Consider the following 25,687-nt stretch of genomic DNA (forward strand, 5'->3'; position numbering starts at 1 on the left):
AGTTGGTGGGTTTTAATTGGAAGATGTGTAAAGTCACAGGATGTGCCAAAAACAATGTTGCCAATTTTGTATGCATGTGACATAAAACTTTGTTAATGTCTCCACTTTTATTTTGTAAAGTCACTGAATAGGTTGCTCTTCTTTTATTTTGTGAAGTCACAGGATGTGCTCAATGACTCTTCACTTTTATTAATGTTAATGTGCATTGAAATAGGATAAAGTATTTTGTTGTGTTGTGCTTGTCTTGTGCTTTTGGTGGACTCTGTTTTTCTTGTCTTGTTCTTTTGGTGGATTTACACAGGTGTATGTATTCACACAACAAATCCTGTATCTGTGTAAAACATGTTTCATTTATAGGCAGGTGTGCAACAAATCATGTATATGTGTAAAACATGTTCCATTTATAGGCAGGTGTGCATTGACACAGGTGTATATATTGAACCAACATGTTCCATTCAAGTTATTATGTTATTAAAATTTCCACATAACACTTTGTGCCAATATATATCAATCACAGGATGAAGTAAAAAGGAATAAAAAAATTATACTAAACAATATTTGCACAAAAACAACACTTTCCATTTCAATTACCCAATAACATTTCAACATCCCACCAAGCATCATGGCAGATTAAGGTTCCTCGCTCTTACATTATTGTTTACTTAGGCAAAACACAACAACAACATTACAAAAATGAAAAATAACCATGACAAAACTAATGCCATCTTGTACAATCTCTCACTCTCTCTAACTCTCTTAAGTTTCTCTCTAATTTCTACATAAAGCTCATGAGTTTCTCTTTCCCTCCGGTTACATCTTTCTTCCATTTCCTTAGTTGTCATTTCTCTCTGATTTGCAAGCTGCAATTCATTCTCAAGCATACTTATGCTTTCACGGTCACTCTTACAAGTTTTGTTATCCACCCACTGAAAGAAGCCACATTTGGGACCAACCTGAGCATTACAATTATAACAATTAATTTCACAGTTCACAATTAATCACAACTAATAATTCAATTCAACTCAATTCAAATACAACAATGTAATTGTTACTTACATTAAATTGACTACAACCAACGAATCTTCTTCCATAGTTACCAGCTTTTCGACTTGTTCTTAGGGCACAATTCTCAAGGGTACATAAATGACCATCTCCGGCACGGTAGAAACCACTAATTGTAGAGCCATTGCCAGTTGATGAAGACATAGCTAAAATTTGTTACAAGCTTATAGACTAACAAATCTGTTACGAGTGGCAAGAATCAACTCATCTAAATTTAGTAACAACTACTCATGCTACAACCACATTGTTAAAAAAGTTGATGGGCCACGGACCTTTATTTTAAAGTAATAAGAAAATGCAGATATATATTCATAATTGTTAAGCCAGTAATAAGAAAATGCAGATATAAACTAGTTCCATGGTTAAGCAAGAACCGAATTTGGAAGAAAGAATTTGGAAGAAAGACTACCTAATTTTAAAACCCCCAGGAATTTTAACACTCATCGGGCATTTTAAAACCCACCACCGGCAAAAATGGGTTTTTAAAACCCACCACCGGCACCGGCATTTTAAAACCCACCACCGGCATTTTAAAATCCACCGGCATTTTAAGACCCAATTCAGAACCCTAGATTTCAAATATTAAAACGCAAAATCCTAATCTACCTGGAACGGCTGAACAGAACAGCAATAATCTTGATCTTCCTCAAATCGGTTTGCATGCACGACCTCAAGCTTTCAACTCCCAGTCAAGTGAAGCGAAGCGCGATACCCATGAGTGAGTCTTCCTACCACAGCTGAACGGAGAAGCTGTCTATCTCGATTCGGTTTGCATGAATGATGGGAGTGAGTGAGTGATTTTTGGGAGTGACACTGAGTGATTTTTGGTGAGTAAGCGGGATGAGAGTGACTGAATAGTTTTTGGAAAAGAGACTGTTTTGATCTGGATGGGAGTGACCTTTGATCTATTTCCTATGTTAGAGTAACGGTGAGGGAGAGGTGGGCACATGGCACATAGACGGAGATAATCACAGGTGGGCAAAGTGTCAAAATTCAAACCACAGGTAGACACTTAGAATTAGAGGTAAACCACAGGTGGGTAATGTGTAATTATCCCAATAAAAAAAGTGCTTCACAATAAATATATATATATATATATATATATATATATATGGACAATTTACATTTTATACCCAATAATATCCTTACAAATTTTTTTAAAGAGTTAACAAAATATAAAAATGACTATTAATAGTATTTAAATTATATTATATATATAGGAATTATATTATGCATCTTATTGTATATCTTTAAATGTATCAATGCATATGCATGGGGTTACAAGCTAATATACATAACTGTACACACAAAGGTAACACCACTAAATAAAATAGTAAAATATGATATAGTCAGCTATCTCAATTCCAAGTAAGCATTTTTCATATTATCCATGAATAAACCATTCAAATGGCCAAACACTTATTGATATCAAAATTAGGTTCACTCTCTCTCCCAAATTCCCAACTAATGGTTCTTGAAGAGTATGGGTAATGGAGGTTGGCTATGTTCTTGAAGAGTACAGGTAGGTTCCAATGGCAATGGAAGAGGTTGGCTCATTGAAGACACAACCCTCTCCTTTCCCCAATCCAGTTGGTCCAACTGAGCTTCCAGCTTAAGGGAATGCAAAGGGGAAATCAAAAGCAGACATTTAGGTTTTGGATATTCTTGGTTTTTTGAAAGGAAAATCAAAAGAGGAAAATCTATACTATGTGATGCAACAATTTTCTAACTTTACCCTCACTTTTGCCCAAACATCCACAATTTACACTATTTAGGTTCTGATGTAGAATTGGAATAGTGTTTTCAAGACACAATTTCCATATAAATATGAATTCTATCGAATTTTTGCCTTAAAAATATCCAAGCATTAAAGGTTTAGATGTCAGATATCCAAACTAATATGTAGAACTAAAATAATGCTTCTATTTCTGTATAAAATGAATATTATTGAATTTTTGTCATCAAACTGATCTGTAGAATTGAAATAGTGTTTCTAAGACATGATTTCGTATAACATGAATTCTATGAATTTTTGCTATAGAGATATCCTAACTTTAAAGGTTTCGATGTCTGATATCCAAATTAATATGTAGAACTAAAATCGTGTTTTTAAGACCCGACTTCTACTCAACATGAATAAGATTGTATTTTTTTCCTTAAAGGTGGATGTCTAATATCCAAACTCATATGTGAACTGAAATAGTATTTCTAAGATACGATTTTGGAAATGAATACTATTGGATTTTTGCCTTAGAGATATCCAAACCTTAACAAGTTTGGATGTTTGATATCCAAACTGATATGTAGAACTGAAATCGTGTTTTTAAGACGCGATTTCTAAAGAACATCAATAATGTATTTCTTCGGATTTTTTTTTTGAAAATAACTATAAAAGTCAAATTATTTTATTAGTTAGCCAAGGTTTGAAACTAATTTGGTATCTAACAACTCGAGTCTTATAGAGTCGATTTTACTATAGCAAATCGACTTTAAGAGACTCGATTTCTATGCGCTGCCACTGTTCACCATCTTCTTCCTTCGTTCTTTTTTTTTTTTTTTTTTTTTTCTCCATTTCAGGTCCTGTTCACCATCTTCTTCCCTTCTTCCAAGCCCCCAAAAACCCAAGCCAGTTCTTCCTTCTTCATCTAAATCCATTTCTCAAAATCCCAAACCCAAATCACAATCTCAATCGGAGCAAAAATCCAAACCCAAAAATCACAGTTTCTTCTTGCGTTTTTCTGGGTTTCTGCGTTGGATCCTGGGCTGCGTTGCTATGATTTTTGGGTTTCTGTGTTGGTGTTTTCTGGGCTGCGTTGCTGTTGGTGTTTTCCTGCGTTGCTGTTGGTGTCTTCCTGCCTAGCGTTTTCTGGGTTTCTACCTAGTGTTGGTTGCCTTCTATTTAACCTCATGGAAATCGAGTCTGTCAAAGTCGATTTTCTACCGTGAAATCGAGTATTATAAACTCGAGTTGTTAGATACCAAAATAGTTCCAAACCTTGGCTAACTAATAAAATAGTTTAACTTTTATAGTTATTTTCAAAAAAAATCCTATTTCTTCCTTAAAGGTGGATGTCTGATATCCAAACTCACATGTGAACTGAAATAGTATTTCTAAGACATGATTTCGGTATAAAATGAATACTATTTGAATTTTTTCTGTAATATTGAAATCGTGTTTCTAAGACACAATTTATGTATAACATGAATACAATGAAATTTTTGCCTTAAAGATATCTAAACCTTTAAAGTTTAGATGTTTGATGTCCAAACTGATACATAGAACTAAAATAGTGTTTCTAAGACATGATTTATGTATAACATTAATTCTATGAATTTTTGCCTTAGAGATATCCAAATCTTAAAGATATAGATGTTTGATATCCAAAATAATATGTAGAATTGAAATTGTTTAAGACATGATTTCTATATAACATGAATAAGATTGTATTTTTTCCTTAAAGGTGGATATCTAATATCCAAACGTATATTTGAACTAAAATAATGTTTCTAAGACACGATTTCGATATAAAATGAATAATATTGAATTTTTGCATTAGAAATATCCAAATTAATATGTAAATCTAAAATTGTGTTTTAAAGACACAATTTCTACCTAAAATGAATAAGATTGTATTTTTGCCTTAAAGGTGGATGTCTAATATCCAAACTTATATGTGAACTGAAATAATGCAAAAAAAAAAAAAAAAAAAAAACTATGGATATGGAGTTATGGATGCTCTAGCAAAACGAATGGTACAATTGCATAATTGGTCATACAAAATCCAAAGCATGTAAATTAACCGATTACTCAAGAAATTCAAACCCTTTTAATTGGCTTTAGAGCATGGATAAATTGTGATGTTACTTGGAAGCCCTTGAATTGGACTCTAGGGGTTTGTTAAGGCTTTTTGGCTTCTAAAAAGTAGGAATTTAAGCATCTTGATCGAAGTGGACTAAATTGACCGAAGTGGACCGAATGGACTGAAATGCACAGAATGTACCGAGGTGGACCGAATGAGATTAAATTGGATCGAAATGGACTGAAGTTGACAGAATAGGAGCAAATTGGACCGAATGGGACTGAAATGGACTTTTGAGAAGCAATCCAATGGTTAAGCAGCCTGTGCTTTTCATATTTTTAAAATTTTGCATCCCTCCTAACTTAAAACTACCCTCAGCTTGTATAAAGCTCTCACACTCATTCGTTATAATTCTAAAGAAGATGGTGTTCAATTACATATATAATTGTGATTATGCGTGAGACTTTTCACATAAGAAAATTGAGTGGTAGGAACCAGCAAGACCCTTCTCGTCGTTGGCTCTTAAGTTTTATATGCAAGAAGAAAGAGTGAGTCTGGGACTAATGAGTGATGACAGAAACGAAGTAGAGAAGGGGAATTTTGCTTCTTGGCTGAATGGCACTAGGCTTGGCAGGGCGGCCATAAATCACACATACTACTCACCGTTTTGATTCTCTCATTAACTGTTCATCGCACTGTTGAGACGACTGACCGTTTTTATTGGGGAAGACCCATTTCGTAACGGGTCAGTCATTGGGTAGTAAAATGGGTCATGAGTTTGCGTACATGTTAAAATAGGTTTTAATTTTATTTTTCAATATTAAAAATGTTAGGGCACACTCAAAATAAGGACTAATTCCACTCTTTTTTTAAACTTTAAAAATCAACTAGTCTTCTTTTTTTTTTTTTTAGAAACCAGACCTCACGGCCCAAAAAGAATCAATAAAACGAATTACAACTAGTCATTATCCTGTAGGTTGCACTGGATAGTTAAATAAAAATTATATATATATATAGTCATTATCTTGTGCGTCAAATGCACCAGTTGAAGAGCAAGTGAAATTCCAGGACATGATCGCCTGCCTGAGCCAAAAGGAATGAGCTCAAAGTTCTGACCCCTTACATCTATGTCCTTATGGCCAGTTAAAATTCTTTTAGGCTGGAACTTGTGAGGTTCAAACCATGCAGGGCCGGCTCAAGCTTTTTTTTTTTTTTTTTTTCCTCTAGAGAGTTTCAACCTATAGCGTCAATTTCTGATGATAAAGAACTATCATCAGACCAAGACACCAATCAGTTTTTGGTGTAGACGGGGTTTGAACTCCAGATTTCTTATGAAATCCTGCTCTCCCTTTTCCTCCCCACCCAGCAATCTTTTCTGTTTATGCTCCTCCAGCAACCTTCCATCATAGCATCCAATTTCTTTGCAGTTTTTTTCATTGCCTTTTCATATCCATTAACATCCAACCACCCAAGAAATGGTACTGTATCAGTCAACACAAATACCTCTAACAGATAAGAAAAATCCCTCATCACCTTCTCAAAGCTCTGTACCTCACCTTCCTCACAATCAGCACCAGCTCCATAGAATCGTTTTCCTGCTACCATCCTCAAAGTAACATTAAGCATCAAATCTCCAAACCATTGTTTCATGTCCACCAAAACTCCAGTTTCAGCACAACCTTTCCTAACCCAAGTTGAATAATTCTCTAAATGCAGTCTTAACCTCCAAAGTACGTACGTGCTTGAGCATATCAAGCCGATGGTTTGATAGAAGCTCAATTGTAACTATCTTGCGCATCTCACGCCAGTATGGCCCATAAGGACCAAAACCAAACATAGCATTGTTGTATCCTAGTAGTCTTGAAGCAAGTGTGCTTGGTCTGGTGGAGAAAACTTTTTCATGGACAGTAAAACACTCTTTGGCAATTTCCCAATAACTCAAAACTAGAACTCTATGTGAACCAAGCTTTATAGTAAAAATTGGTCCATACTTGTCAGCCATGGTACCAAGTGTTTTGAGGGATGCTACAGGTCTTTATCTTAGAGGTAGCTGGTCTCTTTATGTGATAAAGAAAGACACATAAGATTAGCAGGGCAAGGAGGCAAAAGATTAGTGTAGAGAAAAATTGGAGGATAGAGTCCATCCAATCTGATACAGGTAGACTCACAAGAGGTTTTGTGTGATTAAGTAGTCTCAATTGGTGTAGAATCTTGGGAGTCTGGGAAAATAACAAAAAAATATATATATAATGTGAGGAAAAGGAAGATGATATAGAAGTTTAGGACTGCTTCATGGCATGTTACATTATATGTTTCTTTTTAGTATTACCTGCTATAGTTTCCTTTGTACTGAAGTTCCAATCCTACTAATGTGAGTGTTTGGAAAGGTAATAGCTAATTAGAGATTTCACCTTTGAGTGACCAAGTTTTGGATGTATTTATAAGCTTGTAGATGCCTCTTTATATCTTGCAAGTGTCAATTCATGATATTAATACAACCTTTGAATAGTCACTTCCACATTAATATTGAACATTACAGTGCCCTTTTTTTCTTGTAATTTTATGGTATAAGGTTTCATTTGTTTAAATTCAATGTAACCTTTCATTTCAAGTTCCAGCTACTATGTGTGTATGTGGGGGGATTTTATATGCTGTTCTAAGTGGGTGCTTCAATTAAGTACAAACTATTGGATCTATAAGTTTGAAATTTTTTTTAAAGTTATGGATACCAGCACGTATGAATTCAAGCTGCATTCCTATATGGAGACAAGACCTTTATAGAATTTCTCTAGACACATGCTTGCTAGAAGACTTCAGCCTATCACCTCTCCTTTTTGTAACTATCTCAAATTCAGCTTACCACAGAAAAAGCACTATCACAACTGGGCCTTAAAACTGTTGAATTTGGAATTCGGCCTGAGTTAGGTTTACTAATTCACCCTAACACCTGTTTTATTTCTCTTAAATACTCATTAATATCTAAATTTTCTAATTCACTCTAACACCTGTTTTATTGCTCTTAAATACTAATATCTAAATTACAAATATGACTTCACAAGTGATGAAATTAACAAAAATGGACATTTAGTCTAAATTATGTATTCCAACACCTGCCCCCCAAGTTATTGCATTTACCTAAAAAAAAAAAACTTCCCCCAAGTTAATGGGAAGACATTGCACATTGCCTAGCTTACTTCAAATAGTATGAAAAACTCCTTTAGTTAAGATGTTTGCTAATTTGTTCCCTATCTTCACAAATGAAGCACATATAATATAACTAAAGTAGAGGAAGATACCAGTAGAAACAGTAAAAAAAAACCCCAGTATAACCAGTGCATAACAGTATTTGATCTGGTACCTCTGATGGTGTATCTGTACCTGCTCAGTAGCCAGTATGAAAAATACCAGCCGTACCTGTTGGTATGGTACAATATTGACCACTTTGCAAATAACACCACCATCCAGTTTCTCCTTGATGAAGTGTCTGTCAACCTCAACAGACCTTAACATGTTTAATCCTATCATGTTGTATAGAGAATTATGAGCAATATCAATATTTGATTTGTTGTCATAATAAGATTGCAGAGGTCCTACTAGAATAATGGTGATTAAATCCGTCATTTCCAAGCAACTTAAGCTTTTGATTTAAGTTTTAATTTATTATGGTATCAGACCAAGTGATCTTAAGTTAGAACCTTAATTATTAAGGGGAGCTTGGGCCCAAACATAAATAAACATGCTAGAATAATTAAATGATTAAATTTATCATTTCCTAACAACTTGTGCTTTTCAAATAAGTGGTAATATTATCAGGTTCCACAATATTAAAACCCAATTTTTTCAACAGCATCATCATCCAAAGAAGCTCACAATTACCATGAGCCATTGCTCAAAATTCGGCCTCTGCACTGGATTTGACTACAATCACTTGCTTCTTACTCCTCTAAGTGACTAAATTACCTCCAACAAGAGGTAGATCTTCTATCATTAATGCAACAAGTTCAATTCGCATTCAAAGAGGATTCCGGTGGTAAGTGAGCATGACAAAGGAAAGGTAATCCTTTACTAGGGTTTGATTTCAGATACCAAAGAATATGGTAGACAGAATCTATATGGAATTCCCATGGTGCATGCATGAATTGACCAAAAACATTGATATGATAGAAAATATTTAAAAGTTTGTGACAAATAAATCAATCTTCCAACTAGGCGTTGGAATCTCCCTTTAGCAGCCAATGCACCCCTTGGACCTTCATCCAGTCTATGATTCTGTTCTATTGGGTATCACATTCCTTGCAACCAAGAATTCTTGTTTCTTCTTAGAGATCAAGAACATATTTCCACTGATTTATAAATATACCTAGCTTGGATCTTGTTACTTCGATACCTAGAAAATACTTCAGATCTCCAAGGTTTTTTTTTTTTTTTTTTTTTTTTTTTTTTTTTTTTTTTTTCAAATTCACTAGCTATATTATTCTATTAAATCTTTTTTTCACCATAAACAATATGAGTAGTGGCCTTAACCTGAAGTGAGTGTTTAATAAATAAGGTGTGATCACTCTAAGCCTGTCTGTATCAGTAATCCTACGTGGCCTGACTAAACCATGCAAACCACGCTCTAGAAGATTGTTTCAATCAGTACAATGCTTTCTCCAATATGCATCCCATGAGTAGATGAACTCTTAAAACCTAGAGGAACATCCATATAAACCTCATCTTCTAAATCACCATGGAGAAAGACATCTTTTAAGCCAAGCTAATTCAAAGTCCAGTACAAATTAGCTGCTCCAACAACTGAGAGGGTCAGGAATGTGATTGCCGATGTTGGGCGATCACTTTATTTGTCTTATCGGCTTTGAGAGGCGTCGGTGTCAAAATTTTTTACTCTAGAAGTGGTTGCTGGAGCTGGAGTGAGCTAGAAACCAGTCAACAAAGCACTGGAGGGCAGGTAGTAACAACAACAAAGGTATGCTCTAATACCATGTTGAATATGCAGTATATTAGGATCTTTAATTAAATTCAAACACTTAGTTATATTGACCAATAACATACAAATAGTGTACCTAGTATTTGAATTCAATTGAGAAACCCATCTGAAAAAACAAATTGAGAAACGTAATGTACTATACCTAATATTTACCCTTTCTAATTCACCCTAACACCTAGTTATTGCTTTTTTTTTTTTTTTTTTTTGCTCAAGCCTGTTTTTATTGCTAATAAATATTTATTAATATTTAAATTACAAATATGCCCTAACGAGTGGCGAGATTAACAAAATAAGACATTTAGTCTAAACTATCTCCCTTCAATAAAATCATGTTTTTAAAACACAATTTCATAATTGTAACTTAAATCACATTTTAAAAACAAGATTTCAAAAGGAAGTGTGTACAGAGTATGCAACAGTGAGGGTGTAATAAGATTTTCCATTTTTCAAATGGACAAGGAATTAAGGAAAAAATCTTTGGCATTTTGAACTTTATGGAAGACCTAACAATAGCAATGTTGATGGCTCGTTAAGAAACCTCAGCCCAAATAGGATCCGTGCTAGTAGAATCTGGTTAGGAGTGTGCTTTGACCTCCATGGAGGGAGGAAATGCGTATAAATATTAGCAACCAATTATCATAGTTGTAAGCCGAAAGAAATGTATAGATCTTAAACAATACCATTGTATTGAAACATAGATGAAATAAAGACCATTTTCCATTCAAATAAATAAAATAAAAAGAAAACCCGACATGGAGGTACTGAGATTGTTCCATGCAAAACAGAATAAAAATTAACTATTTTCAACATCTATAAAAAGAAAAAATTCAATACAATAGAATTTTATTATCAAAGGAGTAGTAACACACTACTAAGTTCAAAAAAATTCAATGCAATAAAAGAAATTATGAGCTTTCCAAGACATAATACTAAAGACTAGCTTTTCCATGGCAGCCTATGATGATTAGAATATCATATCAAGACTGTCAGCAATGCAAAGAGACAAAGTCCATTCATGTCATGTCTAACATGTGAAAGATAGAGAGAGCACCTATGGAGCTGCTCCAGTCTCATATTCACTCTCAATGCCAATAGAGTTCTTTCCTTCGTGCTCAATAGCTTTCACAACTTCTAAGAACTGACGCCTTGACGTTGGCAGCCTTGACAATGTCAAACAAAACCCTTGTAACCTGATTGTAACATTTTAATCGGGTTAGAAACAATTACAAAGCATGCATGGGAAGGAAAACCAAATGCACCTAACTTGTGCACTAAAATATTAGATCTACACATCTGTGACAAACAGCAATCAAGTAGTTTTGCATAATGATAATTAATGCATAATGCACTGTTATAAATCTGTCAACGACTTCAGCTATGAAGAACTTAAGCACTTACAAGAATATGATTGACACTTATATCATACCTTCTACTTATACCCTCAAGCTGAGCTCTTTTGATTTCATCATGAGGGGGAATGCCTCCATTATGCCATGATTCAATTCTCGCCACACCACCGCCATACAGACAGTGTTTGTAAAAATACAACTCCTCGGTTTCTTGTAAATTTAGACTCCTGATTTGGTCTTTTATGATACACATTGGCTCATAGAGCCAGTCCAATGCCCTTCCTTCTGGTCTATTAACACTGGTTATCTCTATATTGTCACCTGGAATATCAAGAAAGTGTAAGATATGTGTCCCTTCATGATATAAATACCCTATATTGTAAGACATTCACAGACAATTGACAAAATTATTGGCATTTTCTTGGTGACCTAATGTGTAATATTGCATGATAATTAGGAAGAAAAGAGGAAAAAAAAATATAAAGAGAGAAAAACAATGATACAAAGAACGAGTATTTAGTGGAGGCAATTTTAGGTGATCACCAAACTTTAATTTCCCTTTTCACAAACTGGAGAAAACAAATTAAACCAAAATTGCCGATTATCAAAATAGTGCACAATGCCAAAGACAACCATACATGGTAAGAAGCATTAGTAATAAAACTCTTACACATGAGAAAACCAATGGAGCCACTCTTGATAGAACGGAGAAAGCAGTCAAGAAATGCATATGCAGGAATTCCAATGTTAACTATCTTGTTCTTTGAGTGTCTCCATGCATCAAGATCCTGAAGTCCAATGGCACCATCTCTAAGAAGCTCCTTCCCAATATCCTCACATGCTTGAAAGAAACTATCCCATATCTAGCACAAATGTAATGGAAAAAGTTAGAAACCAAAAAAAAAAAATTAGAACAAAATCTAGTAAAATTGACAAAGTTGCTAGTAGTCTGGATTTTGTTCCCATTGACACAGATCTTTTTTTTTTTTTTTTTTTTAATTTTAATAATCTGTCAATGATGTGAGCTCCAAAAGTTTAATGTGAATAGTAAAATTCAGGGGAAAAAATAAAATAAAGGCACATTTTTTCATGCAAAAATTTTTGGCTGATAGACCAAGGAGAGCACCTTAAGATAAAAAGACGAGGGGGTGTAATTAGAAAAATTTAGGATTGGAAAGTTAAAGAATGAAAAATAAAGTAGGAAAAAGGCAGTAGCAAGAAAGGATACTCATAAAAATAAAAAAAATAAAAGCAGTAAGAAAGGCAGTTATGTGAGAACTTATAATATTTTATCATATAACAGTCAGTCAAATAAGCTGATTGTATTATACAACCATTTTCTCAAGAAGCATGGTTGACAAATATTCAATCATCAAAATTAGGCAGAAAAGTGGAGAGTAATTTAAAATGAATTCAAAGACACATCTTTCCCTAAAAGGAATACTGCTTCTGTGCCTGAAACATGAATGACATTCATAATATTTATGCCTTACCACTGCAGCCTTCAGTGTATTCTTTATGCTAGGAGTCCTTATCAATGGGTCATTGGTACGAATAGCTTCAACTTGTTCATGCAGTCCCTTCACAGGAAGCAGTGAAGAACTTGAACTAATCTGCTCACGATATCTAGGTCTGGCTGCCCAAATGGAAAGAGGCTATCATGCAGTTCTCAAGGACTATACCATACATTACACAAGCACATTCACACATGGATGTATTCCATCTAAAACTCTGTGTGTGTGTGTGTTTAACTATTTAATTTTGTACTACAAAAGTTAGCATACCTGGGGAAGCAGGAACCTTCTTGCAGGTAAAGCAAATCGTTGGTGTACTCATCAAATATAGACAAAGAAGCAATTACATAGAGCAGTCCTCTCTTAGTCGAATTTTCCTAAAATTTACAAACAGAAAATAAGCTCACAGAAAAATAAATAGAATATCACACAAACGTGCATGTGCACAAACACACTGAAATAAAGCATGAGCAAAAAGTCATCTGCAAGTATCTGATAATTAAATTCACACCTGATATGCAACAACTGCTGCATAACAACCGAAGCCCAAACTAGATAATGTACCAACCAAAGTTGCCAGAAGAACCACAATTGGCCACAACAAGATCCAAATCCCAGCAAAAGGAACACAAACAGTTTCTAAGAATGGGCCCTCTCTCCCAACAAGATCTTGTATTAGCCGGTGCCAACCTTTGAATAGCAATATAGGTGTTTTGTATAGAACTATTAAAGTGATAAAGGGGACATCAACCAAAATCCCAAGAATTGCAGCCAAAATGCAACCAGGAATCTGAGTAACCCTAACAGAGAGAGAGAGAGAGATTAAATTCACATAACGAGAGCTCCAGTTCAAATAGTTCACTTAACTTCATAAGTAAAGCTTGTGATGAATTGATATACATGACAAAATCATTTAATTTATTCAAATAGAATATAGGACAAATATAATCGGCACTTCACATTCTGTAAGAAATTCTAGATGTAAAACACATGAAAATCTTAATAAGCAGAAACCAGATAAGCTGATACAAGGTGTAACAACTATAAAATCATAATTTTTATATTGGTATCTATACGTAGAACAAACCTGAATTTTTTATCAGATGGCAATGCAATCAAGTTACTGAAGGTGCACTAGACATGTATCAGTTTACTTTGCAGAGAAAAAGTTTACAAATTTTATCTTTACCATAAACCGTTGTCAGATGTCTTTCACATATTGAAGTCTTAAGTAACACAAAAACAAATCCCGAAAAAGAATGATATACAGGCTTACTGATATTATAATTGATCTTAGCAATTAAGATCATTCATGTCAAAGATTAGGAATCATATGTCAATTAGATTTGGAAAAATAAAAAAGATTTAAAATCCATTACCATTTAATATTATCAAAACAAATTTCAATACATAGAAACCAAGTTTGCAAAGACTAATAATACTTAAGCTCAATGGGCTCTTCCCCCTTTGATTCAAGTAGCCCGTCCATGACAGAGAAGTATGAGTGGAAGGAAAAATCTGCAAAATCGCCCACAATGGTGCACGCACCCCAAACATTGCTCCAAGTTCCATCCTGTATAGGTAATATCAAAAGTGATAGATTTTCTCAATCATGCACCATTAAATTCAACTATTATTGGTATATTAGGGTATAACTGAAAGAAACATTACCGTGAAGCATCTAAATAACTTCATATGAAGTGGAACACCTTCCATGCTGATAGCCCTAAATGTCTTCAGGACAGGCCAAACGTAGCCATATCCTATACCCATAATCGCACTTCCAACAACTCCAACCACTGTCCATAGTGCTATTGGTATTGGTACAATCAAAATCAGAAGGCATTTCATGAATGGGCCAAACTTCTTTGTTCTGCTCCAATTTTTTTTTTTTTTTTGGGGGGGGGGGTGGTGGTGAGGGGATAATTAAAGTTAGAAACACATACAATCAATGGTATACTATTCTAGTAAAAAAGAACTAGAAAAAACAGAGGACCTCATGATACAATAGATAGTCCAAACAAGATGAAGGGGCCATAACCCAATGACAACGCCAGTATCTCCAAAAGCAATAACCAGAAATACAAAGGGACTGAAGATGGCACCTGCAGATATTGTTTTGATTGAATAACACACAAATTTACAATATTTAAGATAAAATGACGAGAGAAAGAGAGAGAAGTACTAAGTAGTACCTTTGATGATTCCAAGAACAAAAAGAAACACAAAAACGGGAAGGAAGAAGATGAAGTAACAGAGGTAGCTCAAGAATCCCTTTGGAACTTCCATTACCTATTCGAGTCGCAACTGCTTAGTTCACTGCAATAAAATCATATATTACCTCCAGACTCCAAATTTTCACAAATCTAATCTCAACTGCATAGATCATTGATAAAGCAATCGCTTGTAGCTCCTCCCCCATGGTTGTTGAGAAAATAGAGAAAAAGTAAAAGAATACAACATTTTAACCAAAAAGAAGCACAAATGAACTACAGCTTTTCAACTTTCTCTACCTCCTGATCCCTATAGCTAATCAATCTTTGTGGACAAAGACAGAAATCCCAGAGAGGGAAAATCATGAAATTGGTGAAATGGGTAGAACATACCTCTAACCTCTCAGTTAATGAAAGTCCTCAGAATCACAAAACCGGAGTTAAGAAAGACGTGACAGACGTGCTAATCAGTTATTCAGTCAATAAATAAAGGTAGGTTCTCTTGAAAATGACTTTCATTTGCTATGAGCTTCCACAAAGCTTAAAGAAGATCTGTTCAAATGATATGAACTACAATGCACATGCTCATTATCAAACCGCATACAATTTCTTTGAAACAGCATAGAAAAAAAAAACGCACTACAGATATATTTATAATTAGTAAAGAAACAATGAACATGTGATTTCCTATCTTCAGTTTCAAGTTCCAAGTTTGTAGTAGAAAGTAAAAAAAAAATCTCAAATTTATGTGTTGGCTTTAAACTTTGGATCTCAAAAAGGCAACACATAAAAAAATCTCAAGTTAAAGTTTTTTTAATACACTTCTGTCTTTAAGCGTCCACGTGGACATATAGCCAGAGAGTATCTATCTTGGACTAGGTGCTTTCAATTCAAGATGACAAGTGAGAATAAAATTTTTTTTTTTTTCTTTTTTGCAATTTTCCGAAAGTAGAAGTAACTTTTTGTCTGGCCCATCTCCATGTATAATAATTGTATATTACAATAAAGAGACATTTCGGGGAAATCCATTTTCAGGGGTCCACCAGTGTACTTGTACTACTTGCCACGTGCTTTGTGCTCTGTTCTATTCCCAAACGGGAAATATTTTCTTCTTCGGTCCGTTCAATCTTATTGGCAGGGAAGGTGGCTATGGACCCACACGTCACAAGTTGACTCATACCATATCAATTTTCTAAACCGTACGGTATTCTCACTTTTGAGAAAGGAACATAATTCATTCCATCGTAATAAAATCAAATCCTGATACAAGACTTCCAAAGTTAGTGGGGGAGAATCCTCCAACCAAAATAAATCAAAATCTAAGTGCCTAGCATGTTGAGCTAAAACATGTGCTACCTTATTGCCTCCCCTCCTAATCTTACTAGTTGAAGCCCATTGTAATCCTGACATCAAATGGCGAATATCATCCACCACATTGCCAAGGAAGGAGTAGTTAACCACATCAGAAGAAATTGCTTGCATAACATTGGAATTATCTCCCTCTATCACTAGGCGAGTAAAACCAGCTTTCACAGCAAACTCTATTGATCGCCTACACGCAAGAAGCTCCGCCTCTTCACTTGTATCCACCTTCGGCCCAATAGCAGACATGCCAGCCATGACCTCACCTTTATCATTCCTGATGATAGCGCCTATACCGGATTTCTCCAGCCCAGAAAAAAATTGCAACATCAAAGTTTAACTTATATTCCATAGACGAAGGCGGCTGCCATATATCACCCATTGCTTGCTCCCTCATACTGTTATCCAGAGACACTTGTGCGTGTTTAAATTCCTCTAGGAACTCCGCTGCCCGTTTATTAAGACTGGTCGGATGCTTCAACTGACCTCCATACAAGACACAATTGCGCTGATTCCAAACCAGCTAACATTGAACCCAAAACAGCTCCATCTCATCAGTTGAAAGCCGAGTCACCAAATGCTCCATGAGCTGCATGAAATCACTGAAGGCCGAGACACCCTTTTGCAGCTTCAAAATACTCCCAGCCCACACATCCTGCACCGCTGCACAACCCCATAAAGCATAGGTTACGGACTCCACTTCCCTAGAGCAAATATGGCACTTGTCATCATTAATAATTTTCCTCTTCACCAAATTACACTTTGTTGGTAAGATGTCATTACATGCCCACCACCCGAATATTTTTATTTTGTTTGGAACACAAAGCTTCCACAAAATCGGCCAGACCAGTTTCCCAACACATCCCCCTGAAGATTCAACCCGAGACCCTTCACCTCTCATTCTTCGTGCAACCTTGTAGGCAGACTTGACCGAGAACATCCCATTTTTATTATGCAACCAAATGATTGAATCTGACACAACCCTTCTATTAAGCGGAATCTTTGTAATAGCAGCAGCATCGTCTCTATGGAACAGATTCGTGATCAGATCACCTCTCCAGACATGCAGCTCCGGATCAATTAATTCTGAAACAGCCAGCTCATCAACCAGCTCATGAATAGGGTGAAGAACTTTGTTGGTAGGGTAGTTAGGGATCCATTTATCACCCACAACACTAATTGAAGACCCAGTACCAACCCTTCAGCAATAGCCTGACTTGAGAATAGGAAGAGCAGCCACCAAACTTCTCCAAACATAAGAGCATTCGGGAGACTCTTTTCCCTCAAGAAAAGTAGACCGAGGAAAATACCTTGCTTTGAAGCACTTTGATAATAAGGAATCATGGTCTTGAAGCATTCTCCAGCCCTGTTTAGCCAACATAGCTAAATTGAAATCCCTTAAGTCTCGAAAACCCATACCACCCTCTCGCTTTGATGTAGAAAGCTTATCCCAACTCCTCCAATGAATCTTCCTTTCATTACCTACTTGACCCCACCAGAATTTGGCACATAAATTATCCAGTTCATCACATAATTTCATAGGAAGTTGGAAAACACTCATGGTGTATGTCGGTATGGATTGAGCAACAACCTTGATAAGGACTTCTTTCCCAGCTCTAGATAACATCATTCCCTTCCAACCCTGTAGCTTCTTCCACACTCTATCCTTGACATAAGAGAAGGTATGGTACTTAGCCCTACCAATCAAGGTTGGCAGGCCTAGGTAAGAGTCAAACTTCAATACTTCCTTGACACCCAAAATCTGCAACAACTGTTGCCTCTGAACTCCTGTTGTGTTTGTGCTAAAGTAAACTGATGACTTTTCCAAATTTATTCATTGACTTGAAGCATTTGCATAGGTCTGGAGAATCTCCATGATAGCCTCCCCTTCAGTCTGTGAAGCCCAGCAAAACAATAGAGAATCATCTGCAAACAATAAATTAGTAACTCTAGGTGCACCTCTACAAATAGACACTCCCCTTATCCTCCATTCCAATTCTGCTTTTGCCAACAAAGCTGTGAATCCTTCTGCACATAACAGAAAAAGATATGGAGACAGTGGATCGCCCTACCTGATTCCACGCGTAAGATGTACCATTCCATAGGGTTTGCTATTCACCAAAATAGAAAAGGATGGAGTGGTAACACAACTCATCACCCTCTCTATCCACACTGCTGGAAAGCCCATTTTTTCCATGATCTTTTGAAGGAACTGCCATTCCACACGATCATAAGCCTTGCTGATAACTAACTTCAATGCCAAAGAACCTTTCTTGCCCTTCTACCTGGCATGCATTGTATGTAGTGTCTCATAAGCCACCAACACATTGTCGGTAATCAATCTCCCCGGAACGAAGGCACTTTGTGTGGGTGAGATAATATGTGGTAGGACCTGTTTCAACCTGTTGGCTAAAACTTTGGAAATAATCTTGTAAATTACATTACATAAACTGATTGGCCTAAAATCAGACATTTTCTTTGGATCTTTCACTTTACGAATAAGAACAATATTTGTGTGATTGACTTCAGGTAACATATTACCATTATTTAAAAAATCTAACACAGCAGAAACCACATCATCACCCACTGTGTGCCAAAAATTTTGATAGAAAAGGGCATTCATACTATCAGGTCCAGGCACCTTGGTAGGTCCCATTTGGAATAAGGCCACTTTTACTTCTTCAGCAGTAAATTCACTAGATAAGATCATCAACATATCTTCAGTCACCCTACTTGGAACAGCATCCAAGCACTCCTCCATTTGATCACCAGAACCTGCATGGAAAAGAGTGTTAAAATAATCTGAAGCGACTGCCGCCACATCTTCAATTTCCTCCACCCACTGCCCTTAAGCATTTTTAATGCCCCTAATGTGGTTCTTCCTTCTCCTTTGAGTAGCTTTGGAATGGAAAAATTTTGTATTTTTATCACCATGTTTCAACCAGGAAACTCTAGACCTCTGGGCCCAATGAATTTCTTGTTTCTGAAGAAGCTCATCCATCTTTTTGCTCAACTCCAAGTACTCGGCCTTACTAGCATCAAAGACTTCTGCTTCATTCAACCGGTCCATCCGTTTTTGAGTTACTTTAATTGCTTCAGCATCCGGATTAGTCTTGGCCAAACCCCACCTCAACAATTCTGCTCCACACGTTTGAATCTTTTGCTTAATAAATTCAAGGCCATGTGTATCAGAAAGATCTCTACCCCAAGCCTCCTTCACCGTCTCCTCACAATCATCCAGTAGCAGCCAAGACTCCTCAAACTTAAAGCTTTTCTCCCTTCTCTGTCTTTAAGGATCAAAAGATTGTACCTGCAACAACAGTGGTAAATGATCCGATGCATGGGTAGATAAGTGTGTAATTCTGCTCAATGGAAACTTCCCTAACCAAGCTTCATTAGCCACACCTCTATCCAACCTAATTTTTGTATTTGCTGCCCCTGGTCTCTTATTGTTCCAAGTAAAAGGATAACCCTTAAACCCAAGATCTTGAAGATGACAAGACTCCAAAGCTTCCTTAAAAGCATTAACCTGTGAAGTTTGTGGCAGCATTCTGCTTTTTTTCTCTGAAGCATGTAAAAAAACATTAAAATCCCCTATAACCATCCACGGTCCTTCCACAAAAGTCCTCAAATATTCTAATAATCTCCACGATTTCTCTTTCTGCTGAGCCTCCGGCCACCCGTAAAAACAAGTCAGGAACCACCTAAACCCTTCTTCCTCTGTTACTACTGCTAAGACATGGTTTGCAGTATAATTAATAACCTCCAAATTAATAGTATTCTTCCACAAAAAGGCTAAACCTCCACCAGCATTAGGATGCTTGACAATAATTTTATTTTGTAACGGCAAATTACTATAAAGATCCTTAAAACCATCCTTATCCAGTCTAGTCTCCATCAGAAAACAGACTGTGGTATTCTCACTTTGATAGTAAATTAGAAATAGTTTTTTATTTTTAAGAGATACAATAAGATTTGAAACCTTCCCTTAAAAAATATATATATATATAAAAAAAAAAAAAAAAAAAAAAAAAAAAAAAAAAAACACTGAATTACCTGGAAGCCTGGAGCTTAATCTACCCAAACAGTTAAGGAGGATGTTTGGTATATGTTTTCAAATAATAATTTTCAGTTTTTAAACAATATTATACGAATTTTCACGCACTTTTTCACCCACACGTATTTTCACACATATTTTTAAATAATAATTTTCAGTTTTTAAGTGTATTTACCAAACCCCCTAAGACTTTCAACTGATACATGTTTGTCTTTCTTCTTTTTTTTTTTTCTTTTTTTTTTTTTTTTGTTCCTCTTTGCCTTTGTTTCATTTTTGGTGTCCAGGGACATGGTTGAAGTATAATTCCTCCTCCCAGTGCTAGGCCCAAAGATATGCAATATTCACATTGGATTCAATCCTTGGGTGGCATGATCGCCTGTTCTCATGACCCAAGCAAAACATTTCTTTGCTTATATTTCCTCTTCCAAGGACAAAGCCAAACACACACTGGTCTTTTACTTTTTCACTGTTACTCTTACTGAAATCAGACCACCCAGTCCCAATAGTGATTCGTGTTGGAGTATGTGTGTTTCAAACACTTAACCTTTTCTTTGTGTCCCACATTGGTTAGGAATAAACCTTGTTATAAGTTTAAAAGCATTTGCATATCTTAAGTGGTAAGTTGGAGTACAATATGTTAGGTATTGGCTTGGGCATCTGTAGTCAACCTAGCATGACCGTTAACTCACAGTGGCAAGGAAATTATTTTGATAACATATATATGGGGCATTGATCAATCAAAAAAAAGTATGTATGCTCTGATACAAATATTGGAGTATATTGCAAGAATAATAACCAATTTTGATCTCTATCTATTTATTTTTGTACAGAAGGCACCATGTCTGGGTTCAGTTTAATGTTAAATTGCATGTACGTCAACCTAGCATGACCTTTAACTCACAGTGGCAAGGAAATTATTTTGATACTATATATATGGGGCATTGATCAATCAAAAAAAAGTATGGATGCTCTGATACAAATATTGGAGTATATTGCAAGAATAATAACCAATTTTGATTCAATTCTACAGACTTTCAGAAAAGAATAAGTTATTGTCTTCCAAAAAGATTGATCTCATGAGAGACGTGTGGTGAACGTTCCTGTTGTATCCAGCTCACTTTGTACTCTATTCAATTAAGACGAACACTTCAAGATGTTTCCAAACTTCAATTAATACGTATTCACATTATACAAAACCAAAAATGAAAGGACTACGAAGACTAACCATTGGCTTGTTTTTTTCCTTTTTTTTTTTTTTTTTTTTTTTTTGAGGAATGATTTCAAATGCTTTCGTTTGCCAGCACGAGTGTGTCTGTTACAAGTCTGCTCTGCTTCATAATCTTCTTCCAAATTCATAAATGGAATGGTCTTAAAAATAGCTACAGCCTGCAGCATCGTCCTTCCTGCAATCAGTTTTATTAAATATCTAAACTTCAAACAAAGACCTTCTATAGGATTTGAAAATTATGAAGTCCCCAAATTCCAGAGAATGATCACTTGCAAAGTGATGCCAGCCATTCTCAAAACACAAGTGCCCATCACTTTGTTGCAGTCTGACATGCCAAGACTTTCCTTTCTGATCTTTGTGAATGTCCTTTGGTATGGTTCCATTGAAGTGTTTGATAAAGGCTAGTGGTATGTGCTGCAATATGAAATAGATTGAGTTTTTATTGGATATTAATCAGTATTCTCCCATCTTCAAACATCTTGTGTATGTTACATACACTCATTTCTATCATTGAGAAATACTTATCTATATTTTTCCTTTATTTTTCTTTCGAATACAATGGTGTTTTAGGATTAATATAACCTACACTAGAAGAGTTATGAGCTGTATAGGTTGTAGAAAGAGCCAATAACACCCAAATGAAATCTATGGCTTATCCAATTCAACACTAGGAAAATAAATAAATCAATCAAAATCCCTTATGGGTTTCAGTATTTTCCTTCAGAAAATTCTCACCATGTTACTGAGAATAAGCTTATGTGCAAAACGGAAAATATTATATTTAATCGTATGAATCTATGGACTGATTTCTTAATGGTGAATTTGAACTAACCCCCTGAATAACAAAACCACCTCTGACCTCACAGGCTCACACCTACCAAAAAAAAAAAAAATTAAATAAAAGTTTGTTTTGTATACATAAAAAAGATGTGCGATGTGATCTATATTATTTTCTTAAAAATTATGGTATGATGATTACAATATTAACAAACAACTTCAACGATATATATTCAGAGTGAAATACAGGAAACTCATGGAAAAACGGTAGAGAAAGAGAGTGTACTGTCTGGGAGAAAAGATTTGAAGAACCCAGGGTTGCCTCAAAGAAAGAGGGCAGACCCGTCAGCAAAATTGAATATCATGACAATTAAGAGCCATTACTTTATCTGCTCAAAAAATAAATAAATAAACGTTACTTTATAATATATAATTTATAGGGGTTGATTACAGATGTGAGATGAAGTCTTAAAAAAAAAAAAAAATCTCATGTTTGAAAAAATTAAACATTTTTACCTTTTTGTTTATATTAGTAACGAAATATTTTTAATTTTTAGGACAAATTATAACTTACTCACATTTGATTTGACTAAATTTTAAATTGTCTACTTGTAATTTGAAATTTGACATTTTACCTATATGAGATTAGCTCAATTAAAGTTCCATAATTAACCTCTATTAAAAACATAGCTAAATATGTAATTTTGTTCTACTTTTATGTCTTTCTTCTCAAAAACACAAAAATTCAAGATCAAAAATAATCCAACGAAACACTTAAATTATGGAATTTCAAACCACCGATAGGCAATTTAAATTTCAATCGAATTTTCAGTGGGTAAAGTGTCAAATTTCAAACCATAAGTATGCAACTTAAATTTCAATCAAACCATATCTAGGTAAATTGTAATTTGCCCAGATTTTTATAAGAATCTCTTTACAAGAGTTTAACCATAGTAAGTAAGTAAAAAAAAAAAAAAAAAATTGATAAATTTAGAATAAAAACGCAAAATTTACCAAGCGCCAAAACACTTGCAACAACAAATATCTCCATAACCGGTTGAAAAAAGAAAAAGAAAATAAACAAAATTCACACTTAATATTTTAAAATACATTTTAATTAAAATAATAAATTTTAATTATAAAATAAGATAATTTTGGAAACCTGCTAAGCAAAAAATAGGTTTAGTAAACAACATTTTTAAAATTAATTTAACAAAGTTTGGTTAATTGGATGTCATGGGGAGAAAGTGTTTTTCCTCTTCAAGTTTTGGGTGGAATTTCATTTCCTCAAACCTCGGAGGGGGGGGGTAACTACCCCTAATTTATATAACTTTTGTTGACTTCATAATATTTTACTATATGAACTTTTGAGTTCTCACAATTTTACACTTCAATCCACAACTAATGCAATACATAAGAAAATTTAATAAACTATAATTATTTTTCTTTTTTATACAACAATTATGGTAATTATTATAAGTATTTATTATAATTGTGTTTGTAAATGTAATTATGGGTAATTATTGAGTACTTCTAGAGTACCATAAATGCACACTCTCCCTTTTTACATAACTGTGGATCTCACTAATTAAATTTATGGTGGGACCTACAATTCATGTGAAAGGGGGGAGTACACATTTATGGTACTCTCAGAGTATTTAATAATTTTCCAGGGAACTATATATTCTACTCTTTTTTTTCAATAATTTGATAGTTAAAATGAGGAGGAAGTTTTTTTTTTTTTGGTGGATGAAATGGGGAGGGGGATTTGATCTATGAATGTATTAAAAACATCATAAGGTGGCAACAAATATATATATATATATATATATATATATTAAAAGCCAAAGTTGAAAGAAAATTCAATTAAATTTCAAATTGGAATTCAATTAGAGTCTAATTTTATGCCACGTGTCTCATTTAAATCTAAGCTTTTAATTTTTTGTGCCAAATGAGTTAATTTGATGTAAAAATTGAATTTCAATTAGAGTTTCCACGTGTCTCATCTAATCTAAATTTTTTTAATTTTTGTGTCAAGTGAGTTAATTCAGTGTAGAAAACGAGAAGTCTAATATAAATAAACCTAGGTAATATATATAGCCAAAGCTTAGAGAAAATTTGATTAGAATCAAAATTAGATTTTTCCTTTGTTAGCTTTTCATACAAATTAAATTGTTTAGATTTTTGCTTTTTTTTTTTTTCCTGAACTAATGAGTATATTGTTTATACTGTTTTTATTTAGATATTTTGTATGTGAAGATCTTGAACGTAATAAACTATAATTGAGCTAAACAATCCCATGCACCTATCCCCATTCAATTTAGAAGATACTACTGAACCACTTTATTCTTTTATTTTGTGTTGTATTTAGCAAAATTTCACAAACAGTGATTGTGAATTAACATTGCATATGTGGTATTCAATAGTGATTTTCAAAATCATATACATATAACAGTGTAATGAGAAATTTGACGTAACTAATATCATTAAAATTGCAAGGAAAAATCATCTTAGTACCTCAAAATGTATTTGGTCGAACTAATGTCTATTTAATAATTCAAACTAACATCAATAACACCACTACAATTCATCATTCTTGTGCATAAGCACGAGTTACATACTAGGAGTTATAATACGCTTGACATAAATTCTAATATTTAATGAAGAAATGAATTGATAAGATTTTGATGGAGGTGTTTTTTTCTTTTTTGTTTTATGAGAATTTAAAATCAATTAAATAATGACATGTAAAATTATAAGACTTCAAAAGCTTAGTGGCAGAATATTATGAGTTCAACCCAAAGTCATAAGTTTTGAATTTTAAATATATATATATATATATATATATATATTAGGAGGATCAAAACCAACAAACGTTTTATTTAATAGCTAAATAGCTAAAAGATGGGTTACAAAAAGATTATAAAATATGAGAGGATCAAGTTCTGTCCAGACAAATAAATGGAAAATAACCTTGCTCTCCTATCTAAGGCATGTTATTATATTTTCTATATGTTAGAGAAAGAGAGAGGAGATCTGAAGTGAACTAGCAAAACAGAAAGTGTCATTGATTAAAATATCCAAAAGAGGAATAAGATTGCATATTACCACAGTGAAGAGAGTTGACAGCAAGCACCGAATCACCTTCAAAGATGGAATGGTTGATGCAAATCTCTTGGACTAACAGGACTGCCCTTCTTGCGGCTAAGACCTCCAAAGTTACCATAGAAGTAGGTAGGGACGTAGGGGCTTCTTTTTTTTTTGACAAAACCACTAAAACTTTTCCTTGAGAATCGCAGACCAAATTAATACCAATACCTGCTTTGTTGCTTTTTGTA

At 34.5% G+C, this 25,687-nt stretch overlaps 3 protein-coding genes and 1 pseudogene across 4 annotated transcripts; all 4 read right to left on the reverse strand.

The window, feature by feature from the left end:
* Positions 1-595: 595 nt before the first annotated feature.
* Positions 596-1,206, reverse strand: LOC126689826 (uncharacterized). Its single transcript, XM_050385004.1, has 2 exons — positions 1,057-1,206; positions 596-953 (listed from the first exon to the last, which is right to left on the reverse strand). The coding sequence occupies exons 1-2, from the start codon at positions 1,204-1,206 to the stop codon at positions 663-665; spliced, it is 441 nt and encodes a 146-aa protein (XP_050240961.1). The 3' UTR covers positions 596-662.
* A 1,357-nt stretch (positions 1,207-2,563) lies between these two features.
* On the reverse strand, positions 2,564-8,483 carry LOC126689827 (cytochrome P450 CYP82H23-like; annotated as a pseudogene).
* A 2,153-nt stretch (positions 8,484-10,636) lies between these two features.
* Positions 10,637-15,633, reverse strand: LOC126732646 (uncharacterized membrane protein At3g27390-like). 2 transcript variants are annotated; one of them, XM_050435614.1, is made up of 11 exons: positions 15,326-15,633; positions 14,908-15,031; positions 14,709-14,817; positions 14,384-14,585; positions 14,155-14,285; positions 13,224-13,512; positions 12,983-13,089; positions 12,692-12,830; positions 11,869-12,061; positions 11,276-11,519; positions 10,637-11,039 (listed from the first exon to the last, which is right to left on the reverse strand). In XM_050435614.1, exons 2-11 carry the CDS (start codon positions 14,999-15,001, stop codon positions 10,901-10,903), a joined length of 1,647 nt encoding a protein of 548 aa, XP_050291571.1. In that variant the 5' UTR covers positions 15,002-15,031; positions 15,326-15,633; the 3' UTR covers positions 10,637-10,900. The 2 variants fall into 2 exon arrangements, with proteins under 2 accessions (XP_050291571.1, XP_050291570.1); XM_050435613.1 differs by having other exon boundaries at positions 15,319-15,632.
* A 925-nt stretch (positions 15,634-16,558) lies between these two features.
* LOC126689828 (uncharacterized) lies at positions 16,559-20,185 on the reverse strand. Its single transcript, XM_050385005.1, has 7 exons — positions 19,704-20,185; positions 19,219-19,574; positions 18,728-19,062; positions 18,130-18,181; positions 17,598-18,075; positions 16,862-17,486; positions 16,559-16,810 (listed from the first exon to the last, which is right to left on the reverse strand). Exons 1-7 carry the CDS (start codon positions 20,183-20,185, stop codon positions 16,559-16,561), a joined length of 2,580 nt encoding a protein of 859 aa, XP_050240962.1.
* Positions 20,186-25,687: the final 5,502 nt, after the last annotated feature.

Source organism: Quercus robur, chromosome 6, assembly GCF_932294415.1.
Source record: "Quercus robur chromosome 6, dhQueRobu3.1, whole genome shotgun sequence".
In the NCBI taxonomy this organism is placed as follows: Eukaryota; Viridiplantae; Streptophyta; class Magnoliopsida; order Fagales; family Fagaceae; genus Quercus; species Quercus robur.